At 39.6% G+C, this 25,230-nt stretch overlaps 1 protein-coding gene and 1 non-coding gene across 3 annotated transcripts in view; one reads left to right on the top strand and one right to left on the bottom strand.

Moving 5' to 3' along the window:
- Positions 1–854: 854 nt before the first annotated feature.
- TRNAD-AUC lies at positions 855–926 on the top strand. The gene has a single exon. It is a non-coding gene; the product is annotated as a tRNA-Asp (tRNA).
- Positions 927–4,290: 3,364 nt separating this feature from the next.
- LOC122666742 (centromere/kinetochore protein zw10 homolog) overlaps positions 4,291–25,230 on the bottom strand; it is a 32,794-nt gene continuing 11,854 nt past the window's right edge. The window contains exons 4-7 of one of the 2 annotated variants that reach the window (XM_043862805.1): positions 21,001–21,162; positions 7,444–7,677; positions 7,080–7,223; positions 4,291–4,811 (exon numbers count right to left, since the gene is read on the bottom strand). In XM_043862805.1, coding sequence (XP_043718740.1) covers positions 4,674–4,811; positions 7,080–7,223; positions 7,444–7,677; positions 21,001–21,162 — 678 coding nt within the window. In that variant the 3' untranslated portion in view covers positions 4,291–4,673. The remainder of the gene's footprint in view (positions 4,812–7,079; positions 7,224–7,443; positions 7,678–21,000; positions 21,163–25,230) is intronic. The other variant, XM_043862806.1, reaches the window with a different exon arrangement.

Here is a 25,230-nt window from a genome sequence, read left to right as displayed (position 1 = left end):
GTTTATCACTATGAACCTTATTACCAGTCTTCTCTTTAGGGGGAGACTCTAGAAGAAGAGAATCCCTTCATCTCCTTGTCATTGATACTATTCGTCTTCAGGGGGTGCAAGTGGATGAGATTGATGCTACTAAACAGAAGGATTCCATCACCTATTCTCGACACCAGAAAAAGGCTGTCTCAAACATACCAAGTTCATCTTCGCCTCCCGAGCAGGTTCTACCAACCTAGGCACCCGGTAATGAATCTCCTCCTAACCCTGATGATCGTCCTATTGCTCTTAAAAAAAGAGAAAGGACTTCCACCAAACACCCTATTTCTAACTTTATCTACTATGAGTCTTTGTCTCCCTCCTATCATGCCATCGTTTCTTTTCTGTCCTCTGTGCCTACTCCATAGGGATGGAAGGAAGCTATCACAGATCCAAAATGGAAGAATGCCATGGTAGAGGAAATGCAAGCCTTAAAGAAAAAAGACACTTGGGAGCTTGTATTTTATCCTAATGGAAACAAGTCAGTTGGATGCAAGTGGGTAATTACTATAAAGCAAAATGCAGACGGACCTATTGCTCAATATAAGGCCAGATTGGTTGCCACGGGATTCACCTAGACCTATGGTATTGATTATTAGGAAATTCAATAGTGACTTTCGGAGGATGGAACTAACAATGTTAAAATCTTTATGGAGCAGGAGCCAAAATCCGTATCGCACAAGGTGTTGGAGGCTCCTCAACCGGGGTGGGGCTTTCTATCGTCACCTTTTCTCTCGGTGTATGTGAAAAAGAGTGACGAACCCATTTTTGTTCAATAATAGGTTGGTCCAAAGAACGAGAGTCGGCTTCCTTAAGGTAGTTCTTCCTCAATAGCTCAGTGGTAGACCGATCGGCTATCAACTGACTGGTCATAGGTTCAAATCCTACTTGGGGACTGAAGCTCCACCCTACATACCTCAGAAACATCTGAATGAAGCCTATACACCCACTTTGTTGCCAGGCCTTGATTGCCGACAAAAGATCCAAAGAAAAAGGATAAAGCTACGAGAATGAAATTCAATATCAGGCGCTATTCCATTTTTACAATAGATATAGGCAAAATCTTGAGATCATGCCACGACGATCGATATGGAAGGGCAGTCTTGTTGATGCATTCCTATTGAGAATGCAGAACAAAAGAGATCTTTTGAACAGGAAAATTGGGTTACGTAATTCAATTATTCACCCACGCTAGACGATTCAGATTCCCAGGGGGCCCAATAATAAATGTTCTCCCTTTATAACAAATTAACAACTCAAGTTACCAAAGTAAAGAGTTTAATTGTTGAAGACAGAACCACGACTAATAAAGAAAATAGAATAGCTCCATACTCTCACCCTATCTCCCAGTGCATGGAGGTCCACTGAAAGCCGCTCTGGTGCCCTGATATTAGCTAGAGTGTCCCCCAAAACAAAGGGCTGCTCATCTTCCTTGAGCACATATCCACACACTGACACTCATGTTGCGCCCCCTCAAACTCTAGGTCCCAAGTGGCAAAGATGAATTTTGTTTGAGTCATGTTGTCTTGTGCTACAAACATGGGATGGAATCTTCAGTAATTGGACGTGAAGAATGCCTTCCTCAATGGTGATTTTGAAGACGAAGTTTACATGGACATTCCTCCTAGTTTTGAATCATCTACTATAACTGACAAAGTGTGTAAACTCAAGAAATCTCTCTATGGGTTGAAACAGTCCCCTGGGGCCTGGTTTAGTAGGTTTCAGAAGGCTATGCAAAAGTTTGGCTTCAAACAAAGTAATGCTGATCATACCTTGTTTATCAAACACAGAATTGACAAGTCACAACACTCATTATTTATGTGGATGATATAGTGATCACTGGAGATGATGAGGAAGAAATTTGTCTTCTAAAGACTCGACTGGCAACCAAGGTCGAAATTAAAGACCTAGGACATCTCAAATACTTCTTGAGAATCGAAGTAGCCCAATCCAGTAAAGGGATCTTCATCTCCCAACGAAAGTACATTCTCGATCTTCTTGAAAAAATTGGGATGCTTGGTTGTAAACCAGTTGATTCTCCTATTGAAGTGAACCACCAACTCAGCAGCACCGATGGTGATTATGTGGATAGAGAGCGCTATCAGCGCCTCGTAGGAAGACTTATATACTTGTCTCATACCAGGCCAGAACTGGTGGTGATTATATCCCAAAAAAATCAGATCATATGAATGGAAAAAAGGCCCTTACTGGGAGTCAACTCATCACCAAGGGTGTGAAAGAGAGCGGCAAAATGGGAGAGGGCTCCCGCGAGAAGGAAGGAGGGACCGAGACGTGTCGCGGAAGGCTGGAAGAGGCGGAGAGGGGCTGGTGGTGGCGGAAAGGGTAGGCAGAGGCCTGGAGGGGCTGGGGAAGGTCGGCGGAGGTGTGGTGGTGGCGGCGGAAGGCTGGCGGAAGAGTGGTGGTGGTGGCAGAAAGCTGGCGGTGGTGAGTGGTGACCAGCGGTGGTGAGGTTATGGTGAGATCACGAGAGAGAGAGAGAGAGGAAAAAAATTATTGTCCATATTCCCGGATGATTTTTGGCTCTGATGCTATGTTGAATTCCGTGAATACAAGCTTTAGTCAGAGTGACTACAGCCATCTTTATTTATAATGTAAAGAAGAACATTTTGGAATAGGTACAACCGTACAAGGACATAATTACCCCTAGGACAATTTTACCCTTGAACCCATATTACAACAATTATATTTACAAAACATTCATAAGATCATATATATGCTGGTGGCTGTACATATAGATATTTACAGTCTAGTACAAGTCAAAATATAAATTTGCACCCAGCCGCATGGGCTGGCCCAAAGGCCGATCGAACCATGGTCCCTATTAAGTGTGAGGTTCTTGCTTCCCAAGGTTTCTGCGACTGTATTTCTGGCCCAGGAACCTGTCTACATCAAGATGTTTTCTGTATTTTGTCTTGGAGACAGTTGTTACTCTTGAAAAATCCATTCTTACTATTTTAAATAGAATAATAAATAAAAGGGAAAATTACACTGCCACCCCCTGAGGTTTGTATTAAATACAGAGCAACCCCCTGTGTTTCTAAATTATACGGTCACACCCACTGAGTGGACGGTGAGTAGACGGTGTTAAATAATACATTTTAAATACCAACTTTGCCCTCTTCTAATATCCTGTTAATACTCAGTGAGAAATTCCAACTTTACCCTTTAACCCTTGTGTTTCAAAATCCTCTTTCTTCTCCGGAAACTCCACTGTCCTCTCCGGCAATCTGTGAGGGAAGACTTTACCTTCAAAGAACGAGAGCAGATGCAGAGTTGCAGTCCCATTTATAACATTCCACCAAGAACCCATCACCATGAATCCATTAACAAAGTCCAGATGGTTCTGTTTCCTGTCATGGACGATCTGCTCTCTAAAACCAAAATCTCACCACACGACATCGATCTGCCCTCAGATTTCTGCTTGCACCGCCGCTCCAACCTCTGGATCTGCTCAAGATCAAGAACGCTTAACAAACTGCACTTTTGAATCTCACTGGGGACTTCTCCGTGAAAAGAGGTTCGCCACCCTCATCTCTTCTAACTTGAAGAGGTTACCGATGCCAACTGGTAGCGTGCCTGCAGATTAAAGAGACGATTGGAGAGAGGGCCAGAGAGTTGTAGACGAGGGGCAAGTGAAGCTCACGAACATGGCCATTGCTGTTCTATTTGATCCAAGATCAGTTGTTCGTCTCCAAAACCAATCCGAAAATAACACAAGACAAACAGATTAAATAGAGATGAAGAAGAAAGGAGAAGAAGAAGAAAACACAATCCCCAAATTTGAAGTTGCCTCCATTGCTGACCTGCAACTCCACCGCACAGGTATTCATTCCCAAATTTTTTTCCAGGTGGTGGGGCCAGTGGGGTTGCAGAGAAGGAGGGATGATGATGGGTGGGTCCCATTAAGTTTATTTCAAGGTAAAATTAGGAAAAAGAAAAAAATTGAGCAATTAGGGGTATATTAATCATTTTAAGTCATGAATTACCAACACCATACCACTTAACGGGAATGATATAACGAAGTGGGGCTGTCTGTAACAACTAATCAAACCTCAGGGGGTGTGGCTGCATAATTTAGAAACACAGGGAGTCGCTCTGTATTTAATACAAACCTCAGGGGGTGGGAGTATAATTTTCCCTAAATAAAAATAGGGAAACGAGTTGCTTGTTTGAAAACAGAGACATCTGGAGATGTATCAAACAGGCCGTACATTTTTACTAGATTTTGCTTCATTTGTATGTAGTCATATGCACGCTAGTTACGCAAATTCCCCACCTGACACATGAAAAAGGCATGGATTTGAGCTGTATGCTCCATTCTCTCACATCCAGAGCGGCTGTGTATACCTCACAGGAAAAAAAACCTACTTCTGGCGCACTTTAGGGTGTTTTGAGGGTTCTCACCTCAAGGTGCAATTCCTTTTAAGACACTAAAGATGCTGTTTCCAGTCAAATTTTGAGTAACATTAAATCATCAACCATACATCTCCACTATATTAGAAGTAGCTGAACAAGTAGAATACCATAATGTAGCTGCTCAAAACTTTTACCCCTAATCCGTTATACAGCATTGCATAGACAGATGCTAATTCAACCTGCATTCCCAGTAAATTCCCAACTCCTCACCATAATCGGATATAAGAGTTGCTATAATTCACTGACCTTGACAGGTACAACAGCTTCATAGAGAAGAAGAGCATCCCTCGCAGCATGATAAAATTCCATAGCCACTCTTGGAGATGACAAACAAATATCCTGCACTGATAGTTAATAAAACATAATTATGCCCCCTCAAAGAAATTACATTCTTACCAGTCACAGAATATGAAAGGAAACTATTGAACAAAAAATATTGTTGAGGGGATACAACATTAACATAATAATAATGTGAAACATTTAGTCAAGGGTATGAATGTAACAATGACATTATATATCAAACAACAGTACAAATTATTTGCCCACTATCTCTCTCCCTAGTCCCTACCCCTCCCACTTTCTCACTAAACGAAACAGAAAAGGGAACTGCAGTAACAACTTTAATTGTAACGTACCTTTTTTGTAAACCCAACCCCCCCCCAAAAAAAACACCTTTTTATTTAATGCATAAGAGAATTTAAAACCATCATAATAGATAAGAGAATAGATCGGTTCTCAACTGATTGGGTTTCAACGCTGGAAACCAGATTTCAATATTCATGAGAAGCAATCTACAACAAAACTTGTTTGGGTAAGATTCCCAGATCTCGCACTCGAGTATTGCATTAGAATGTGCTTCTTTCAATTGCAAAAGCAGTAGGTCGGCCTGTTGCTTTAGACTGACGAACACGTCAGGGTATACTAGGTTATTTTGCCCGTATCCTAGTGAAAATCGATGTGTCTGATCCAGTCTCGCGTCTAGAGGAGGTGCAAGTGGAGCGTCGTGAACCTGGTTCGAACACAGTGTTTAGCTTTTTTCAAAAGGTGATATATGAAGAAGGGTTAGGCCGTTTTGCATATTGCAAGCGAGATGGTCATCAGGTTTCAAAGTGCCGCCATAAAAAGTTTGATGAAGCTAAGTAGGACGCCATGGACAAAGCTGTGGAAGTTCCCGGAGCAGTGTACATGGAAAGGATTACCTCGGTTTCTAGGGGTAATAGAGTCAACTCGCAAGCTGGAAAGTCTCCAAATTTGGAATGTTTTCAATCTCTTTCCATTCAAGGTGTGCCATCTTCCCATTTAGTTGGGAATCCCGTTAATAGTGGAGAGAAAGAAGGGATAACCACAGCTGGGCTTCAAGCCAGTACGAGTTCTCCTCACACGGGAAATCTCATTGAGGGGTTACAAGAGAATGAGTTGGCATTTGAAGGCAGTGGAAACACTCACGTTTCTGGGGTCTTGAATACTCAAATCGGGTTAGGGTCGGATTTGGGTCATCGATCAAAATTCGATCCAGAAGATCAGATTGAAGGTTGTGAGGAACTTGGTACTGTTGAGACTGGGCATCAAAGTAAATATTTGGTGCCGAACCAAAGAGAGGGAGGGAGTTCGGTGCATATTTCCCACTTGCAAGATGGGGCTATCGGTTTAAATATGCCTAATGAGGTAGATTCAGTTCAAAGATCGGATTCTCATGGGCCGGGTTATGACCAATCTGATCAAGAGGAGGTGCAAGGCGGATGGACTCAGTTGTTGGGCTGAAAAAATCGTGATGGAAGTAGGAATGCTCTTCGAGGTGGTCGTGTGGGTTCCCATTTGGCAACTCCAGTTATTGGCAGAACTCGAAGTCAAAGGAATGCAAGTCTTGGTGTTAAGGCGGTGGATGTGGCGGTAGAAAAACATCAGATTGAAAAGGAGTTAAAGGTGGGTTTGCAAAAAATTTCATCTCCCTTTTCGCCAGAGGAGGAGGCTCTTTTGGCCCGTGTGGCTCTTGATCGGCTTGGCTTATATGTTGAGATCCCTCGACAATCAAATAGGATAAGGACCCCCTCGGTGCGCCTCACAGATCCCCCGTAGCCTTATTTTATTATTTCTCTTGGGTGAGTGAGTGGCTTGTTATCCTCACCAATATGTTTTAGGTCTGAGTCCCCTTTTTAAGCTTTAGATTTCTTTGCCTTTAGTCTGTCTTTAGGCTTGTTTGCCTCCTTTTAATCTTCAATAAAATCTTTATTTTTATAAATAAAAAAAAAAGATAAGAGAATAGATCATTAGAAAGAATAAAAAAACAACCAGGTATACAAAGAGAAGCTCTACAAAGGGGAACCAGAAGAAAAAACAAAGCATACTCTTTTCCTTTTTCCTGGTTAGTAACTCACGTGTGCTAGATAGTCTACTTGCACCATATTAGCCAGCAAATGGGCAAGAATACAGCTAAGACATAAGAACATTTGAAAGGGGGCGTAGCCACGAAGTTTATATGTGTGTGTAGGCAATAATACAGCTAAGACATAATAACATTTGGAAGGGGGCATGGCCACGAAGTTTATATGTGTGTGTGTGTGTGCTATTTTGACACACAGAGGAACAAGCACCCACCAATTCCCAAGACATACCTGAAGTGTATGATGCACTAGTTCCATAAGTAACAGCGCGGCTTTAGACACTACACACCTCCTGGGCAAGAAAAGCAAATCAACTGCATGCTTAGAAAAATTTTCTCCCTGAGCCTTTCGCGTAGAACCTTTCGTCATATAATCCTGTCACAGTGTTCACCTTTTCTTAAATGCATATGCAGATGTATATATTGAAGAGAATATCTAAAGAAATAATCCATGAGGCAGAAAGTCTACCCATGTGTAAGCTTTTGGGATATTAATTAATGAAGATTAACAAGAGGATGAACTTTCAAAATTTTGTTTATTGTAAATAAGAGCAATGGGAAAGGATTTTCCTTCTCATTCCGGTACTATTACTTACTGGAGGAAGAGTGAAGTCACATTTTAGAAGAACATTTCTAGCCTTTGCTAATATTTCCTTCTTCTTCCTAGATGCAAAGTGAACTTCAACATTTTGTGCAAAATTGCTCAACCTTTCATCCCTGCTATCAGATGATGAAATAAACTTCATCTCCTTTAGAACAGTCTCAAAATCAGATGAAAGCTTGATGATTTTTTGAAATTCTGTGAGCTTGGAAGCATCATCAGGAACAGCCTGGAATAAGCATTTTGAAAACCAAATTATTCACTAAAATAGAATCAATAACAATAAACAACAAAAATAGCACAACCGAAGTTTTAAATTACTCGTGAGAGAAAAAAAATCAAAATTATCTAGAAACGTATGATCCCCCAAAATCAAACAAAAGTAGTGCATCAATAGTCAAGGAAATGTAAGCCCACCCCCGTGATATTCCTGATAACCAATTACCCAAAGAGATTTAGCAGGATTGTCAGCATCACAATGGACAAAGAGTTCAAAAGCAATGCTGAGTTATTATTCAGTAGTAAGCCTAATTCCTATACTCTAAAAGGAAATTGCCAACAAAACAGAAAAAATAATGATTGCTTGAATGATCAATGAGATCAGTCAAGCTCTCTATTTATAATAATAATGAAAGAGATTACAAAGGGAAACACTGTTCACAATACTACCCTTGTTTAAAAGTACATAAATAAAGCATAAATAAAATACCAAAAAGACCACAATACCCCCCCGATATTCTAGAGTACATTATTTAACAGTCCCCCTCAAGTTGGAGCATAAATGTCAAACATGCCCAACTTGACTAAAGAAGGATAGAACAACTTCCCAGACAATCTTTTACTGAAAATATCAGCAAGCTGATCTGTAGACTTCACAAAGGGAATACAAATCAATCCATCTTCCAACTTTTCCTTGATAAAATGACTATTCACCTGAACATGCTTGGTACGATCATACTGTACTGAATTATGAGCAATGCTAATTGTGGCGTTGTTGTCACAGTACAACATCATAGGGAGACGAACAAGAACACCAATGTCTTGTAACAAACCTTTCAGCCATAGTAACTCGCAAATACCTTGTGCCATGGCACAAAACTCTGCTTCAACATTAGAACAAGCTACCACATTCTGCTTCTTGCTACGCCAACTGACAAGATTGCCACCTACAAAAATACAGTACCCAGTGATGGACTTGTGGTCAGAAGAACCAGCCCAATCAGCATCAGTATATGCTTCTATCCGTAAGTGATCATGAGGAGACAGGAGAATGCCCTTTCCTGGAGCTGACTTCAAGTAGTGAAGGATGCGAAGAACAACCTCCATATGGGAAGAGTAGGGATCATGCATGAACTGACTCACAGTGCTCACTGCTATAGCAATGTCAGGACGTGTGTGAGAGATAAATCAACTTCCCTACCAACCTTTGGTACCGGGCTTTATCAACAAGTTCACCCTCCTTTTCTTAAAGACGAACATTGGCATCCATAGGAGTATCTGAAGGGTGACATCCTAACAGACCCATTCCTGTCAACAAGTACAGGCCATACTTCCTTTGGGAAAGAAAGATGCCCTTAGAGGACCGAGCCACTTCAATTCCAAGGAAGTACCTCGATTTTCCTAGATCTTTAATCTCAAATTCCTGTCCCAAAAAATTCTTCAAACTGTTGATTTCATCACCATCTTTACCGGTTACCACAATATCATCAACGTAGACTTTAAGTACAATGATTTTTTCACCAACTCTCCTGATTAAAAGAGTGTGATCAAAATTACTTTGCTTATAGCCTACAGAAATCATAGCCTTATGAAACCTACCAAAGCATGCTCGAGGTGATTGCTTCAGCCCATAAAGTGCACGTTTCAATCTACACACTTTGCCTTGGATCTTGTCACAAAAGAACCTTGGTGGAATATCCATGTACACAGTACACCTCCTCATCAAGTTCTCCATTAAGAAAAGCATTTTTCACATCCATCTATTGTAAATCCCATCCAAGATTCACTGCACATGATAATAAAACTATGAGAGTATTAAGCTTTGCAATATGGGCAAAGGTCTCCTGATAATCAATGCCATAGGTATGAGTAAACCCTTTTGCCACAAGTCGTGCCTCATATCTATCCACAGTGCCATCCACCTTCTGTTTCACTACAAACAGCCACTTACACCCAATAGGTCTTTTCCCTGGTGGACGAACAACAACCTCACATCTGTCATTTTTCTTGGCTTCCATTTCTTCCATCATTGTTGCTTTCCACTTTCCATCTGATAGAGTTTCCTGCCAATTTTAAAGAATACGAATAGAAGAAAGAGAAGAAACAAAAGCACAAAAAGATGGAGAAAGGGAATCATAGGAAATAACATGAGATATAAGGTGTTGAGTGCAAGCTCTAACACCTTTGCGAACAACAATAGGTAGGTCAAGAGAAGAAGTATTACCGGTGGAGATGTAGGTTCTAGATCCAGGGTTGGCAACTGGATGGGTACCTGTGTTGTAGTGGATTAAAGCTGCTTATGTCTGGTTTTGCTTTTTTGTATAGACCTTCAAATTAGAATCATCAATCCTCCGCTGAAATTCACCAATGGTTTTTTGGACTGGAGTGATCTCCCCCTGAGCAGGAATTTCATTATTATTTGTAATCTCCCCCTAAAGAAGAGGGAGGCACAGGAGCAGGAGCAGGAACAGACTCATCATGCACATACCGAAGGGGGGTTCTATGGTCAACACATCTTCACTAAAACTCTCCCCCTAAAGAGGTGGGAACGAATAATAGGAGAGACGCTCATGAAGACAACATCCATACTAACCATAGGTGGGTGGGGGTGTTTGTGTTTGTTGGTACCATAGTACGTCGGGTAGGAGGATAATAACACTTATACCCCTTTTAGGTGGCAGAGTAACCTAAGAAAATGCAGCGAAGACCACGGGGTTCAAGTTTACCTGGGGATCTAGTGTCCCGAGCATAACAAACACAACCAAACACCCTAGGGGGAACAATACAAGAAGAAGAGCCATGTAACAGCTCAACTGGGGACTTGAAATCAAGAACTCGAGTAGGCAGCCTATTAATCAAATAGGTTGTAGTAAGGACAGCATCCCCCCAATAAAAGGAGGGAATATTTCAAGCAAACATAAGGGCCTGAGCCACCTCCAAGAGATGGTGATTTTTTCTCTCAGCCACACCATTCTGAGCTGGAGTATCGACACAGCTGGTGTGATGTAAGATCCCATGGGCAGCAAGGTATTTTTGGAATTGACCTTCCATATACTCTGTCCCATTGTCACTTCTCAAAATTTTGAGTGGCAGTACATTGAGTCTGAACCATCTTATGGAAATGCTGAAAACAGGAAAAAACTTCATTTTTTGTATGCATTAGGTAAACCTAAATGGTTCTAGAATAACAATCTATAAAAGTGACAAACCAACGATGTCCAGTAATAGAAACTTTGCGACTAGGACCCCTCACATCAGTATGAACCAAATGAAAAAGGGAAGAACATCTTTTATCAGAAATAGGATAATTTGAACGTGTCTGTTTGGCCACGACACAAGCCTCTCCAAAAAAAATCTTCCTATTACAATTTTTAACCAAAGCTGGAAATAAATGAGACAAAGTTCCTAAGGGGGGGGTGTCCTAATCTAGAATGCCAGTGGTGTAATTCAGAGGAGAAAGAAGAAGACAAACACAATTGAGAAGGCAATGTTGTAGGAGGAAGACGACCATCATCAAGCAGGTACAATCCACCATGTACTTTACCACATCCAATTGTTCGCCCCGTGTCTAGTTCCTGAAAAATACAATGAGTTGGAAAGAATGTAACTTTGCAATTCAGATCTTTAGTGAGACTACTAATGGAAAGATGTTTAGTAGTAAAATTAGGAATATGTAATACTGAAGACAAGGTAAGGGATGATGAGCAACTAATGGAACCCTTTCCGGAAATGGAGGAGAGGGAGCCATCAGCTACCCGGACATTATCCTTGCCAGAAGTAGGAGAATATGTATGAAAGAGGCTGGAAGAACCTATCATGTGATCAGTGGCACCGGAGTCTATAATCCATGGGGAATAGACAACCGATGCACAATGACCAGCAAATGAAATACCTAAATGGGCAAAGTGGGAACCTGATGGAGTGGAAGAACTGGCAGCTATAGATGTAGTAGAAGTAGCAGAAGCCTGTAACATACGCCTGAAAACCTATAATGCTTCCTAGGAGAGACCATGTTCAGAAGTGGGGGCAGTAGTAACACTTTCAATTTGATTAGCCTTGCTTTTAGTTTTACCACGACCACGTTTGGCTTCAAAGTCAGCAGGTTTCCCATGGAGTATCCAGCAAATAGCCTCATGTGATAAGGTTTGTTACAATGTTCACACTTAATAGGTTCCTTGGTGGAAGTAGCAACAGTGAGAGTAGCATCAATAGTAGTGGGAGCAGGGTTGGAACCAGCCTGTAGGGCAGACCTATCAACCATAGGAGTATGAAGCATAGCAGGCCTACGAGTCTCCTCTGTATGGACCAAAGCATAGGACTGCTCCAATGTAGATAAGGGAACCCTACTAAGAACTTACACACGTACAGGATCGTACTCAATATTCAGACCTGCCAAGAAGTCATACACGCGAATTTTATCAACATGCTTCTCATAGGCAGCAATATCAGCAGGAGTCGTAGGCTGAAAAAGCATAGTAGTGATCCAATTGCTGCCACAAGCTTTTGAGGGCAGCATAGTATTGAGAGATAGAGAACTCTTTTTGAGTGGTGTCATGTACTTTTTTTCTTATTTCATACACCTGAACATCATTCCCAATCAGTCCATATGTCTCTATTGCAGCAGCCCAAATCTGATGTGCAGTGTCCAATAACAAATAACCACTGGATAGGTCTGATTGCATAGAGTGCAACAAGAAAGACATCACTATGGCATCATTTGAAAGCCATCGGTCTTGAAGATGACCAGGTTCAGATGGAGCAGTAGTGGTGCCAAGGAGATGCCCAGTAAGCCCACGGCCAGCAACAGTTAAATAGGTAGGGCGAGACCACATCAGGTAATTAGTCCCATTAAGTTTAATAGCAGAAGCATAAGGAAGATAGTCAGTCTTGTGTTGGCCTTCAAAGCCAGAAGTAGCAGAGGTAATGTCAGACCCATCCATACTGACTTGAGAGCAGCCAAATCACAAGATGTCCATGCAGCCAGCCAAGAACCAAAACCAGAAAACCCTGATCGATATGGGCAGAAATCAATCCAAAGATGAAAATTCTGAAAATCTTCAATATAAAGGCACACCAGCAAGGTCGAGTGTTCCTTGAAGTAGTGTAAAAGTGATCAGAAAAAATCAGCCAAAGCTGAAACTGAAAAACCCAAAATCGATAAGAGTCGAACCCTGAGATGAAATCGATAATTGAGGTATGGCCTTCAATTGATGGTAAACACCTGTGATAATTGCTGTCCAAAAACTGCTAAGATGGATCTCCACTAGGGAAAATCAACCTCCAAGACAAAGAGGGGCTCGATCTTCAAGAAGGGGAGAACTCCAAAAAATCGCAGAAAAACAGGGCAGCAGCTATCGATCTGAATTTGTGATTAAATCATCTATTGAAGAGGTTGGATTGAGGGCAGCATCTAGATCATATGATCACCTCATTAGTGCTGCCCTAGGGGATGAAGAGAACCAAGGATAAAAAAGGAGAGAGAAGATCGAGTGGAAGAGGGTGGAAGAAAAAAACGATGGAAGGGGGAGGTTTTGAAAACCTAGATCAGAGATTTGGCTCTGATGCCATGTTAACAAAACAGAAAAAATAACAAATGCTTGAATGATCAATGAGATCAGTCGAGGTCTCTAGTTATATAATAATAAAAGAGATTACAAAAGGAAATGCTATTCACGACACTGTTCACAGCCTTAATTACAATTCTACCCTTGTTTAAAAGTACATAAATAAAGCATAAATAAAATACCAAAAAGACCAGAAATAAAATCCCAAGTCATAATTCTCACCTCGAACTAAAAGTTTGGGAAATTTAGACATTTCTTGTACAAATAATGATAACAAAAAGTAGATCAAAATACACTGGGGTAGAGCCCTTTGTACAGCAAAGTCCTAGAGCCTCTTAACTCCGCAAGCTCATAGACCTAGGCATCCACTCACATGGCAGAAGCATGGTGATGTAGGACAGGCTTGGGAAACCACATCAAACCATAATCAGTCCTATTCCAGCCAAAAGGGTATGATTTATTAGGGTTTATGGGTTACCATAGTTGAAAGAACAAATGGAAAGTTGTTAAGAAATGAAAACGGAGGTTGGGTGAAATATGATGGAACAAACAACAATAGATTTGGGAAATCAAATAGGGATGGTTTGCTCTAGGTATAGAGTTTGAAAGAGATGAGTGGATAGAAGAAGAAGATCATCTTGGCTTCACAACATCTTGGATTCACTCCAAGGTTTGCAGGGAATCACTCATGCTGCAGAGAATGGAGAAAATCTCACAAGTTCCATCATCATTCATTGTCTTCCATATCAAAATAGAGTCTTTTTAAAACTCAAAATATAAAAAAGAAGAAGGAAATAACTGTTAAAATTATCGGGGCCCTTATTATGTAAACCACGATAGAGGGAGTCCTTCTATCATGGATATGTTTCCTTTTTTAGTTCCTTCAGTATAGTTTCTATTTTCCTAGGAGATAATTGTCTTTCTATGTTTTCCCTATTCTAATTAGGAAAGTCTTGTATTCTTCTCTCCTTCTAAATTATAAATAAGATCTGTGTGAGTGGAATGGGTATCGGCTGTGAGTTCTCTCAGCAGCCTCCCTTCTCTCTTCTTCTGGTTTTTATATTCTGGTATTGCAACAATAACTCCCTAACAAGTAACAACTACTTTTCCAGCAATAACTCCCTTACAACATTAGTATATAACAGTTTGACACTAAATCAAATAAAATACAACAAAATAAAACAAGCTACCCATAAGTAAATAGAAGTATGCATCCACACAAGTTAAAGAGGGACATCTAGCCACAAGGATCAATTAGACAAATCAAGAAGCAGGTTTCATTGATTACGATGATCAATTGAGCGGGGAAGACTGGTTCTGTGCGCAAACTAGTAGACAGCATTCCAGATGCTGGAAGTGGATTGAGGCTAAAGGAGAAATTGTTGAATCAGAATTTAATCATAGAAGATGCAGAGCAGAGCCGGAAGCATCTAATCTGGAAGTTTCAGAAAAATTGAGTTATATCCATCACTTCTCTTTGGGGTTATTTTTGGAAGATTGAAAACTTGTACATTATTGTGTTTTTGGGTTGTTTCAAAGTCTATTCAGGTGTCATTCCAGAGAGAAACTGAGAACCAGAAATTACAATTGCAAGTTGTATAAGGAGATTTCTGAACAATTTACTGATGAGGTGTTGGTCCATGACATGATTTCTAGTCATAGGAAGTTTAGCCTAGGAGTTCCACTTGAGTTATTGATAAGTTTTTTTTTTTTTTTTAAACCCGAATATTCTCTAGGACCCGGGCTGGCCCTTAGGAATTTATTAAAATAAAAATCAAACAATAGAAATAAAAACAAGGGGGGGGGGGGGGGGGCATACCCGCCTTACCCCAACCCGAAACAATAGGATGCACTCACTCGACAAATAAAAATAAACCACACCCACCCTATACAAAGCCTCACTAGCACTTTTGCTTTCTCAACACCGGTATACCCGCAGCATCTTCACGCACAATACTTCTCAGGCCCCGTGGCAAATTAGAGCCCGAATCGAACCTGGAGTTGTCTGCCGAATCACAAGCAAAGTTGGCCAACCAATCTGCTGCTTTGTTTCCTTCTCTAAACATAAAAACTATATTCGGGCAGAGAGCGGCTGTTAAATCCAAAATCTCCTGAAACCAATACCAGGTTTTCCAAGTGCTGCACCTTCTCTGCGAAATACAGTGAACCACCATAGAAGAATCTGAATTCACATGCACTGCCACCAGTCCCATCTCCGCACAAAGTTTGAGCCCGCCTATTGCTCTAAATTCCGCGATGGTATTGGTACATTCCCCATAAAAATTAGAAAAGGCCACCACCACCCAACCCTCCTGATCACTTATGATCCCCCTACTCCTCCCAATCCAGGGTTTCCCTTGCATGCTCCATCCACATTCAGCTTTACCGCACTAAATGGAAGGCACCAATATACAGGAATAGGCGGTTTATACACAATTGGAGGGATATGGATATCAAAAATCTGAAGCAGGAGCCTCTCGTTCACCGTGGTATGCCTTGTAATAGACGAATAAGGCAGCTCCTTAACCCAACTTTTAACAGCTTCGATGATGGAATTGGCAGTTCTAGCCTTCTCTCCATGCCTCCTGTCGAACCTCTCCTTCCAGAGTTCCCAAATGATAAGCGAAGAGATAAAACTTGTAATCAGCCCAAATGGAGATCTACCACTAGCGTGACTGTGCCAGAAAGTGTTTCTATTCTTAACACCCTGCGCTTGAATCACTTCCATATCAAAAATCGTGGAAAAAAAACTCCAAACTTTGGAAGCCATGGTGCCCTCCACCAAGCAATGAGCCACTGACTCTCCCTTAGGATGCCCGCAGCACTGGCATTTGGACGCAAGGGGAATACCACCACACAACCTGTCAAGAGAAAAAACCAATTTTCGGCGGGATAGATTGGTTCCAAAACCACTTTGCAAAGGGTTTAGTCTTTCCAACGCTTCTTATTTCGGTCCAAAAGGCTTTTGTAGAAAACTTCCCATCATTCGCAGGCATCCAGATTAGAGTGTCAGCTTTTGAAGATAATACAAAGTTGTTTCCAAGGATGCTTTCACGCACTTCTCCGGAATCAATAAAACAGACTGGAGTTGGGGAATCACTATTAGTCCACATGGAAGAGAAACTACAGTTCATTGGGTGAAAGCATTGATCAGATCCACCTTGGCAAGCCTCCTAACAAACATTTTCAAGGCCTCCGAGAAGGTGATCAACAGAGTGGAGAGGATAATTAAGTTTTTTTATAGGGAACCAAGGGATAGGAAGAGAGATAATTTAGTAGACTGGGAGACTCTGGCCGCCAACGAATGAAGGGGGTAGAATCAGTAAATAAAGCGCCTGTCTTTGGTAACTAAGTGGATTTTGGAGGTTCTCTGTGGAGCAGGAGCCTCCTTAGAAACAAGGTATTCGCCTCCAGAGATGGAGTAATTTTCAGGGTGAAAGGAGGTAAATTCCAAGGTTTATGCAATCTCTAATGGTAAAGAAGAACATGAAACAATAGCAGAAGCAAAACAACGAGATTCAAAAGAGTCATTTACTTGGATTCAAATAACGTGAGCAACAAGGGCAAAAATATATTTACAGTGTTATCCCTTGTAAACACTTACTTTGAAAAGAGAGAGGAGCATTTAGTTACCTACAAAAGTGGCACATGGTAGCCAAATAGAGTTCTTCCTAACTAGAAGGTCCAATAGATTGTTATGAAAGGACTATAAGGTTATACCAGCTACCATGGGAGAGCCTAACCACACAACATAGATTAGTGGTCATGGATATGAGTGCTTATTTTCCCTAGGATTATGTGATGGAGCTTAAAATGAGCTACCTTTAACTCATTTAGTGATAAAGTGATCAAACAGGGAAAGTGGGATTTTGAGGGAGACACTAAAAAGATGTGGAAGAGAGACTACTTGTATTAAGAAGGTTGCTAAGATGTCCTAGGGGAATCAAAAGGAAAACATCATTCCTCTAGAGAGACTTGGTGGTGGGATGATGAGGTTCAAGCAGTAATGCAAAATCGACCTCGAATGCAGCAGGATCAATAAAATAGGGAGAACAAAATTGAATAACTGAATTTTTCATTTCTCTTTTCTGATTACATTAGAAAGCAGAACAAAAAAGGGTATGGAAGAAGAAGGGGATATGGAAGGGGGACAAGGGACTCTCTCAGTCCAGGGTCTCTCACCCACAGCCTCTCATTGTTGCCGTTTCCCACAGCCACTGCCTCTCACAGCTTCAAGCCATAGCTCTCTATTTTCTTCAATCTTCAACCGTTGGAGGCCTCTAGGGGCATTACATTCTATGGACTCAAGGGTTGAGCCCAAAATAGAAAGTGGTTGCTAACCAAGACACTTACAACCAAAATAACAACTTCCTATAAATCTAGCTGCCATACATCAAAATAGAAACTCCTAAAAACAAAAAAAGTAACAAACTGAAATTAGAAACTACCCAAATGAAATAAAATATATTTTCTAAAACTGAGAGTAGAAACTAAACTATGGCAGCATTAGGATAGAATCTTTCTCCACTTGATGGGCCCACAAGATCTTCTAAAAAGCATCCCCTCACAAGGCAAATATGGGCTGTGACACTGTTTACATGAGCAGCACTGTGAACAGTGTTTTGGTTTTTTTTCCCTTCATAATTCGATTTACATCAAGCAGCTATTAAGACTAAGATGGCTAGTTTTAAGGCACAGCAAGGGACCAAGGACGTAGAAGATCTAAAAAGGTATATATTTGCAAAAAAAAAAGCTAAGAAGATTGTGGGGAAATCAAGGGCGAAGAAATATGAAGACTTATATAAAAACTTGAACACAGAGGAAGGGGGGAAAGCCATCTATAAGATAGCTAAAATGAGGAAAAGGAAGAGTAGAGATTTCGACCATGTTAGATGTACTAAAAGTGAAGATAGTAGACTACTAATATGGAATGAGGACATTAAAGAGAGATGGAAAGAAGTTCTACAGCCTTCTAAATGAAGGCATTTCAAGTAATAGTGGTATGGAAGACTGCCTTACTCATCACAACACCACATGGCGCACATACATACGAAAAATTAGGGTGTTTGAAGTTAAAGAAGTTTTAAGAAAGATGAAAGTACCCAAGGCACCAGGCCCATATGAGGTCCCAATAAAGTATGGAAGAGCCTAGGATTATATGGTTTGTCTTGGTTAACGAAATTGTTAAACAAGATTATGAGCACAAGGAGAATGCCAGATGAATGGAGGAGAAACATTTTGATTCCGATTTACAAAAATAAAGGTGATATTCAAAAAAGCAATAACTATAGAGGCATAAAATTAATGAGTCATATTATGAAATTATGGGAAAAGGCCTTTGATTCCATGCGTTTTCTTTGTAATGGGCCACCTTAATGAGCCTAAAATGTGGGTACAAGGTAGGCATGCGAGATTAGGCTTAGTTAGTTGGCCATTTAAGTTTTCCTATTAGTATTATGTTTCTTAATATTGCTTTACTTTCCTAATCAGAATAGGACTTTGGTTTATTGCTATAAATACATTGTAAGGCTGAATAGCCCAGACGATTTTGAAGATTGAATGAAACTGAGTGCCTTTGGCCAGAAACTGTGAGAAACAGTGGGGGTGTGATGCCTAAAATCTGAGATAGGCTGCTCTTCCTTTTCTTCTTCCTTTATGCTCTGTTTTTTCCTGCGATCTAACTGTTGATCTGAATCTCTTATTATCCAACGTTGTTTGTGTTTGATTAACCACTGATTTAGTAGTTCAAATAATATTGTTCTCTTGTCAGTTTTAGATCTGCTACTGGAATTGAATTGTTGAAATACCACCAGAGAATCCGGTTTAGAAACCCCGTGGATGCTCTGTTTTATTTTCAGTTTACAGAATTTTAACTCCCGAGTACATTATGTTAATCTGATCAATACCAGATTTTGGGGGATTAAAGGGTGCCCCCAAAGGACCACTCGACCAGGCTTTTGAGGGAATCAGATCTGTTGATTTGAAGATATAAAATTTATCCCTGTATTGCTCTATTTCTGTTTCAGAACTGAAGTTCATCTAATTAATCTACATCCAGCCATTAGATCTGTGTCAACTTTGGAAATTGAATGAGCATACCTAGATGTAAACTCAACCTGGTTATTGGGGAGATCTGAACTGCAGATCTGATGGTACACAAAATCTCCAGATTTCTGCACTTTTTATTCCAGATATGATGTTTGCTTAATTACTCTATATCTGACCATCAGATCTGAATATATTTTGGGAGTTTGATTGATACTACTGAGAACTAAACTCGATCCAAAGTTTGTCTCAATCAAATCCTTGTGTTGAAATTAATTTCAGATTTTCTGTTTGCTGAATTTTCCATCTTTGATTCGAATTTCTCTATTACTTTCAACCTACCCATTATTTCTCTCCTATGTTCTGAAGGGTGTGTTTAGCCTCATTGTTGGTGATCGAATTCTGGAGTTTGACCTTCATCTGAGAAGGTTTACTTTTGGTTGACCTTGAGTGAATTAACTGTGTTCTTGAGATCCGGATGTGAGAGTAGGTCTAGTTGACAATTACAGATCTGGTCTTGCATTAGACACGTAATGGAATATTACAAAAAAACATAGAATTGATGGGAGTTAAAATAGTTTTAGGATTGTATGGAGTATTACCATCAAATAATCATTTTGCCCCTATATCAGCAGGTAATTTAACGCGGTTCCAAAAAGAACTGTTACGGAAAACAAGAAAAAAATCTTTTTTCCTGCTTCTAGTAAACAATTTTTTCATTCATTTGTTCATATAAACAAAAATTTAGATGTCTCTTTTGCGCACAGACATGTTTTTTTTCTTCTCAACAAACAAAAAAAAATGCCTCTTTTCTGCAGTCATGTCTTTCTATTTTCCAAAACCAAAAAAACAGAAGGAAGAAAAAAAAAAATAACGTAGCCAAATCCTGCCAAAGGCACTCTTTATACTACAAAACACATCCTGTGATACCAAAAAAACCAATTCTAGTAACTGTCGTAACCAAACATCGACATGTAGACTGTTGTGCTTCAGATGTTGGCCTTTAGAAGTACACATTATATACTTCAAGTCTAAGAATTACGCATAGTCATGTGTAAGACACTATTCCAGCTCCATATCCTAGTTGGGCCAAACATACATATGACTTGAGTCAAACTTTGCCTCTGGATTTTCTCCCAATCATATATGTCTGGCTGCCACAGACAGACAAACAACCAAATCAAACCAAACATGTATAACTTGTCATGCAACTATTCATTTGTGGATTTTTTTATTTGGATATAGAAATTTTTTTTTTGGAGGGAAGGAATGGTATTACAAGGAACCCCCCCCCCCAACAAATACCTGCAGTGGGGTAGGAGTGTAGGACTCATCCCAAGTTTCAGTAACAACAGCTGAAGAATTTACCACAATGCGATGGGTGGCCCCTCTTATGGATTACATACTATCCTCGAAGCTAATACCATAATGAAAAATAGTTGGAGACTTTACCACCATGCAAAAGGTGGCACCTCTTATATATTACATAAAATCCTCGCAGGTATTAAAAAATATGTGGTCCAAATGCCCACAGCACCATGCCCATCTCCAACAATGCATGGAGCATTTGGTAATCCTAGATCAAGAGTTCAATGCTTTCTTTACCCAAACCAGCAGAACATTTTTTTATAAAGTATCAAGGACAAAGACCTGTTGTAGACGCAGTCAAAAATTATCATAGTCATGTCATGTTCATAATTCAGTCCAAATACTTGAAACCATACCTGGGAAAGAAAGCTAGAAATAACCAGCTCTGAGATCCTTGGCCACGTCAATCTTCCAAAACATGCCATCCATCGATCATTCTCAAAGCATATGGATTTGTAAATGAACTTTATTACCCGAGTAATATCTGAATATATAGTTGCACAATCCCTGCATTCCACCTGACATAACCATAGAGTAGTTAGATGTCACATAACAAAGCCCACATAACAAACGAATAACATATTGACTTGAGGAAAACCTTTTTGAACTATTTTTAAACAGTGTCAATTATTTGAAATTTTGTGTCGATTTGGAAACTAAAACAACGATTTCATGGGAAAAAATGCCATAAATACTAGAGTATTGTATTATATCACTACCGAGAACAAAGAATTTTCAGCACTGCCTAAATCCATGTCACATATTAATTCATTAAGGTGACTCTCTGTTTATGAACTCTACATCATATCTCCCCCCACCGAAAACATTAAGAAAGTAACAAAGAAAGAACATCCCAATTACTCCAAATAGAACATGTGTCACTCCCCTAAAATGCAACCATAATGGATAGCCAGGAGAAGACCAACCACTAAGTACTCTATAGACTCCATGTCTCAGTGTACATTTACCTTGAAAAAACCTTGCAGTCCTTGTTGAGACATTATATTTAGTATGTTTATGGTGATTACTAACTTGTTTGTGTGTGATGAAAAAGCCCAAGTCTCCTTGATCAATTGGAATCCTCTCCAAAGCATCAAAGAACTACAAGAAGTCAAGCCCAAGTAAATGGACAGGGGTCATTAGGCAAGCATCTCACTGGAAAATCCAACTTGATGGATCAAAGACATGAAGGATTGGAGCATTCAATTGAAGATCAAGCTTCAAGGACCCTCATGAAGATCAAGACTTGGGAATAGTTTCAACTTGTAATTCATTTAAATTCCTAAGCAGGTACTAGGTAAATGATTCTCATAGCTCATAGACCCCAAGGACTTGGTGTTTTAAGTCACCTAAACATAATTGGAGTCAAACCTTAGATATTGACCTTAGTGACTTAACATATTTAGGACTCATGTCCTCTATTTCACGGACATTGGTAAATCAGGGATGGATGTCCAAGCTAAAAGGAGTGTTCTTAGACAGTCCTAGGTCCTCCATCCGGGGAACATTCACAAGAATGTGCGGACATCAACAAGACATGATGACGAACGTCCGAGCCAAGAGGAATTGTTTTTTAACACTCCGGACGTCCATGACAGATCTCGGACATCTGCTAGACTTGATGGGACGGATGTCCAAGCTAAGAGGAGTCTTCTTAGACACTCCTAGATCCTCTGTCCAGGGAACGTCCACAAGAATGTGTGGACATCCACAAGACTTCGAGCCAACCTTCCTTACTACTAACCTTAAGCACTTTATAGGCATACATAGTTTTGGGTCTTTAGAGTTTTTTAGGAATCATCTTGTGCCTTTCACTTGTACATCTACCTACTGGAGGTTTAAGCTTAAACTTGCGTACTTGGCTAGACAAGCTTGTTGTAATCCTCTTCATTAGAAGAGTGCAGGAGTTTGAGTTCTCCAAAAGTTGTATTCACAAATGTGTTGTAAGGTGTGATTGCTACCATAGGGAAAGTGATCGAACAGGCTTGATTGATGCCATTTGGAAACCAATTGTAGAAGGTTTGATCACTGCCATTAGAAAGTGATACGGACAGAAAAAATCCACGAGTGGGATCTATTGGTAGTGGATGTAGGCAAGGTTAGCAGAACCACTCTAAAATCTCATCTACTTGTCTATATATCTCTCCTTCCCTTATCCAAGGATTTAAGTATCGGTATCAGGTATCGTATCAGAGAGACGCAAGATAAGTTAAATATACGCATGAAAATAGTCAAGAAATGCATGGATATGCTTATGATACATATAAAATACAGTTTTGAAGCATAAACACTTTATTATGCAATACATAAATATATATCAACTTGATACAAGGATTTGAGTCATTTTTACCTAATCTAGTTGTGAAGCATAACCAAATAAAAAGAAGAAAAACTATTTTGAGCACTGTAAGTCCCCAAAAATTGTTGAAATGGAGAAGATTAGGGTTGGTTTTTATGTTATATGATTTTCTCTAACTCATATCAAAGAGAGAAACAAGTTTTCAAGGCCTTCGGCTACTCTCAATTTCGTATCTCACTCATAGTTTCTGTTTTGCAGGTTTAAAGTAGGCGTATCAAGTGTATCTTAACCATTTCGGTCCCGTATCGGACTGTTTCTGTCAATACAAACATTTTCTACAAAATAAGTATCATATTGATACCCATTGATACTGATACGTATCGGCCAATACAATACGATACCAACTGCTACTTAGAACCCTGGCTTTATCTATTTACTTGTGATTTATACACTCTAAGAGTTTCATTGGTTGGGTAGAGTAAGAATTTTCTTTGGTCAACTCATTATGCATTACCCAATCGACCCCCTTGGGTGGCCAACGATCCAACATTCCTTTCCTTACAAACACCAAAAAGGAACAAAACGAACAGCTTCCATGTAATCTTCAATCAAACACTGGCTCCCAATCTTGCCCTACTGATAGTATTCATTATTCATCTACAAAATGCAACTGACCCCAATCATCTATATCACTTAACCAAACCATGCAGCTACATACTTGCTCTCACGAATAAATGGTCCACAACCTCCTCACCATATGTGTTAGATATGGCATTCATCGCTTAGCCTCAAATGTTGATAAAATGATTCATAGAATCTTGTCAAGCATAGTTGGAGCAGGCCCGGACATGGAAGAAGAGAAACCTGAGATGGGGAAGAAGAATTGCATGGGGAAGGGGAGGAATTCACTAACACACTCGCTCAGAGAAGAAACACCAATCTTGTCCATTCCATTCTACTTTTCAACATTGCATAAGCAACTTTTCTATTCATTCAAATTCGTCTACAATGCTGGCTTCCCTTACAAACTTATATAGAAGACTCAAAAATAGACTTAGACACTAAAAAGGAAAAGCCTAACCAAATCCTTAGCTAATAAGGTATCCTAAATTGACTAGGAAAGTAAAATAATAAAGAAAACAGACTCAAAATAGGACTCTAACTAAACTTCATAGTTATCAAGACGCCGCCATAGTGTAGGGCGCCTTGCACTGGTTTAATTGGTATCAGACCAGGTTCAAGCACTTATTTATGCCAAATATCATTTAGTAAATGTTTTTATATTTGTAAAACATTTACTCAAGATATTATTCATAAATCAGCAAATACCCCCCTATTTGAATCCAATAAAAATAGTTAAAAAAACAAATTCCAAAAGGATAAAAAATCAAACCCCCAGTTCAAGAACAAAAATTGGATTTCTGGCGGTAGATGAAATTTTAAACTTTCTAATGCTGAGTTTTTTCTCATATCTAAAAATTCCACAAATCTTACTATGGTAAAACATTGCTAAAAAGCAAAAGTGCGGTAAAATATTCATTTGTTTTTCTATTTTAAAAAAAAAATTCATTCAGAGCGATTTTGACAACATTCGTACAGACCAAATAAGGTTTGACCGGAACATAATCCCTTCAATATAAATCAGATTTAAGCAATCTTGGATTTATTGGAAAGCTGGTTTTGTGTTATACCTAATACAAAAAGTCTCATGTAAAAATAAAATCATTTGATTAGTCAAACTTCTTAGAAAACCAGAACATTTCTCTAAATCGAGAGCAGTTTAATTACTTATTGATAAGATCATATTTTCTAAGAACAGTATCAACCAAATGTATGTTTTGCATGTTTCAAACTTCCAATAGCTAGCTTCTTCAGTCCTACTGTCTTCTAGTTCTACATTGATTTTTTTTTACTTTATGTGGCTTAATATTGATTTTTGATTACTTAATATTGATTTTTGATGACTTGATGTTGCCTAATTTTTATTTTTTATGACTTAATGAGGCTTAATGTTGATGTTGATTTTTTATGATATAAGGTACATATTGTAGCGTACTAAATAATGTTAGAAAAGATGGGAAATAAAAAAATAACACTTGGGCACCTAGATGGGAGCCTTGTCACCTAAGCGCTTATGCACCCCTTCACCCCCTTAGGTCGCCTTGCCGCCCTAAACTTATGAAGTAAATCCCGTTTTATTACCTTCTACCCATATTTTAGGCTTATTAAATTGGCCAATTACAAAATAAACACATAGAATCAAAGGCCCAATACATACATAACCTGT

The sequence above is a fragment of the Telopea speciosissima genome, chromosome 7 (genome assembly GCF_018873765.1).
Source record: "Telopea speciosissima isolate NSW1024214 ecotype Mountain lineage chromosome 7, Tspe_v1, whole genome shotgun sequence".
NCBI classification, from domain to species: Eukaryota; Viridiplantae; Streptophyta; class Magnoliopsida; order Proteales; family Proteaceae; genus Telopea; species Telopea speciosissima.
The sequence above is the reverse complement of the archived record's forward strand: the minus strand, read 5'-3'. Positions and strand labels throughout refer to the sequence as shown.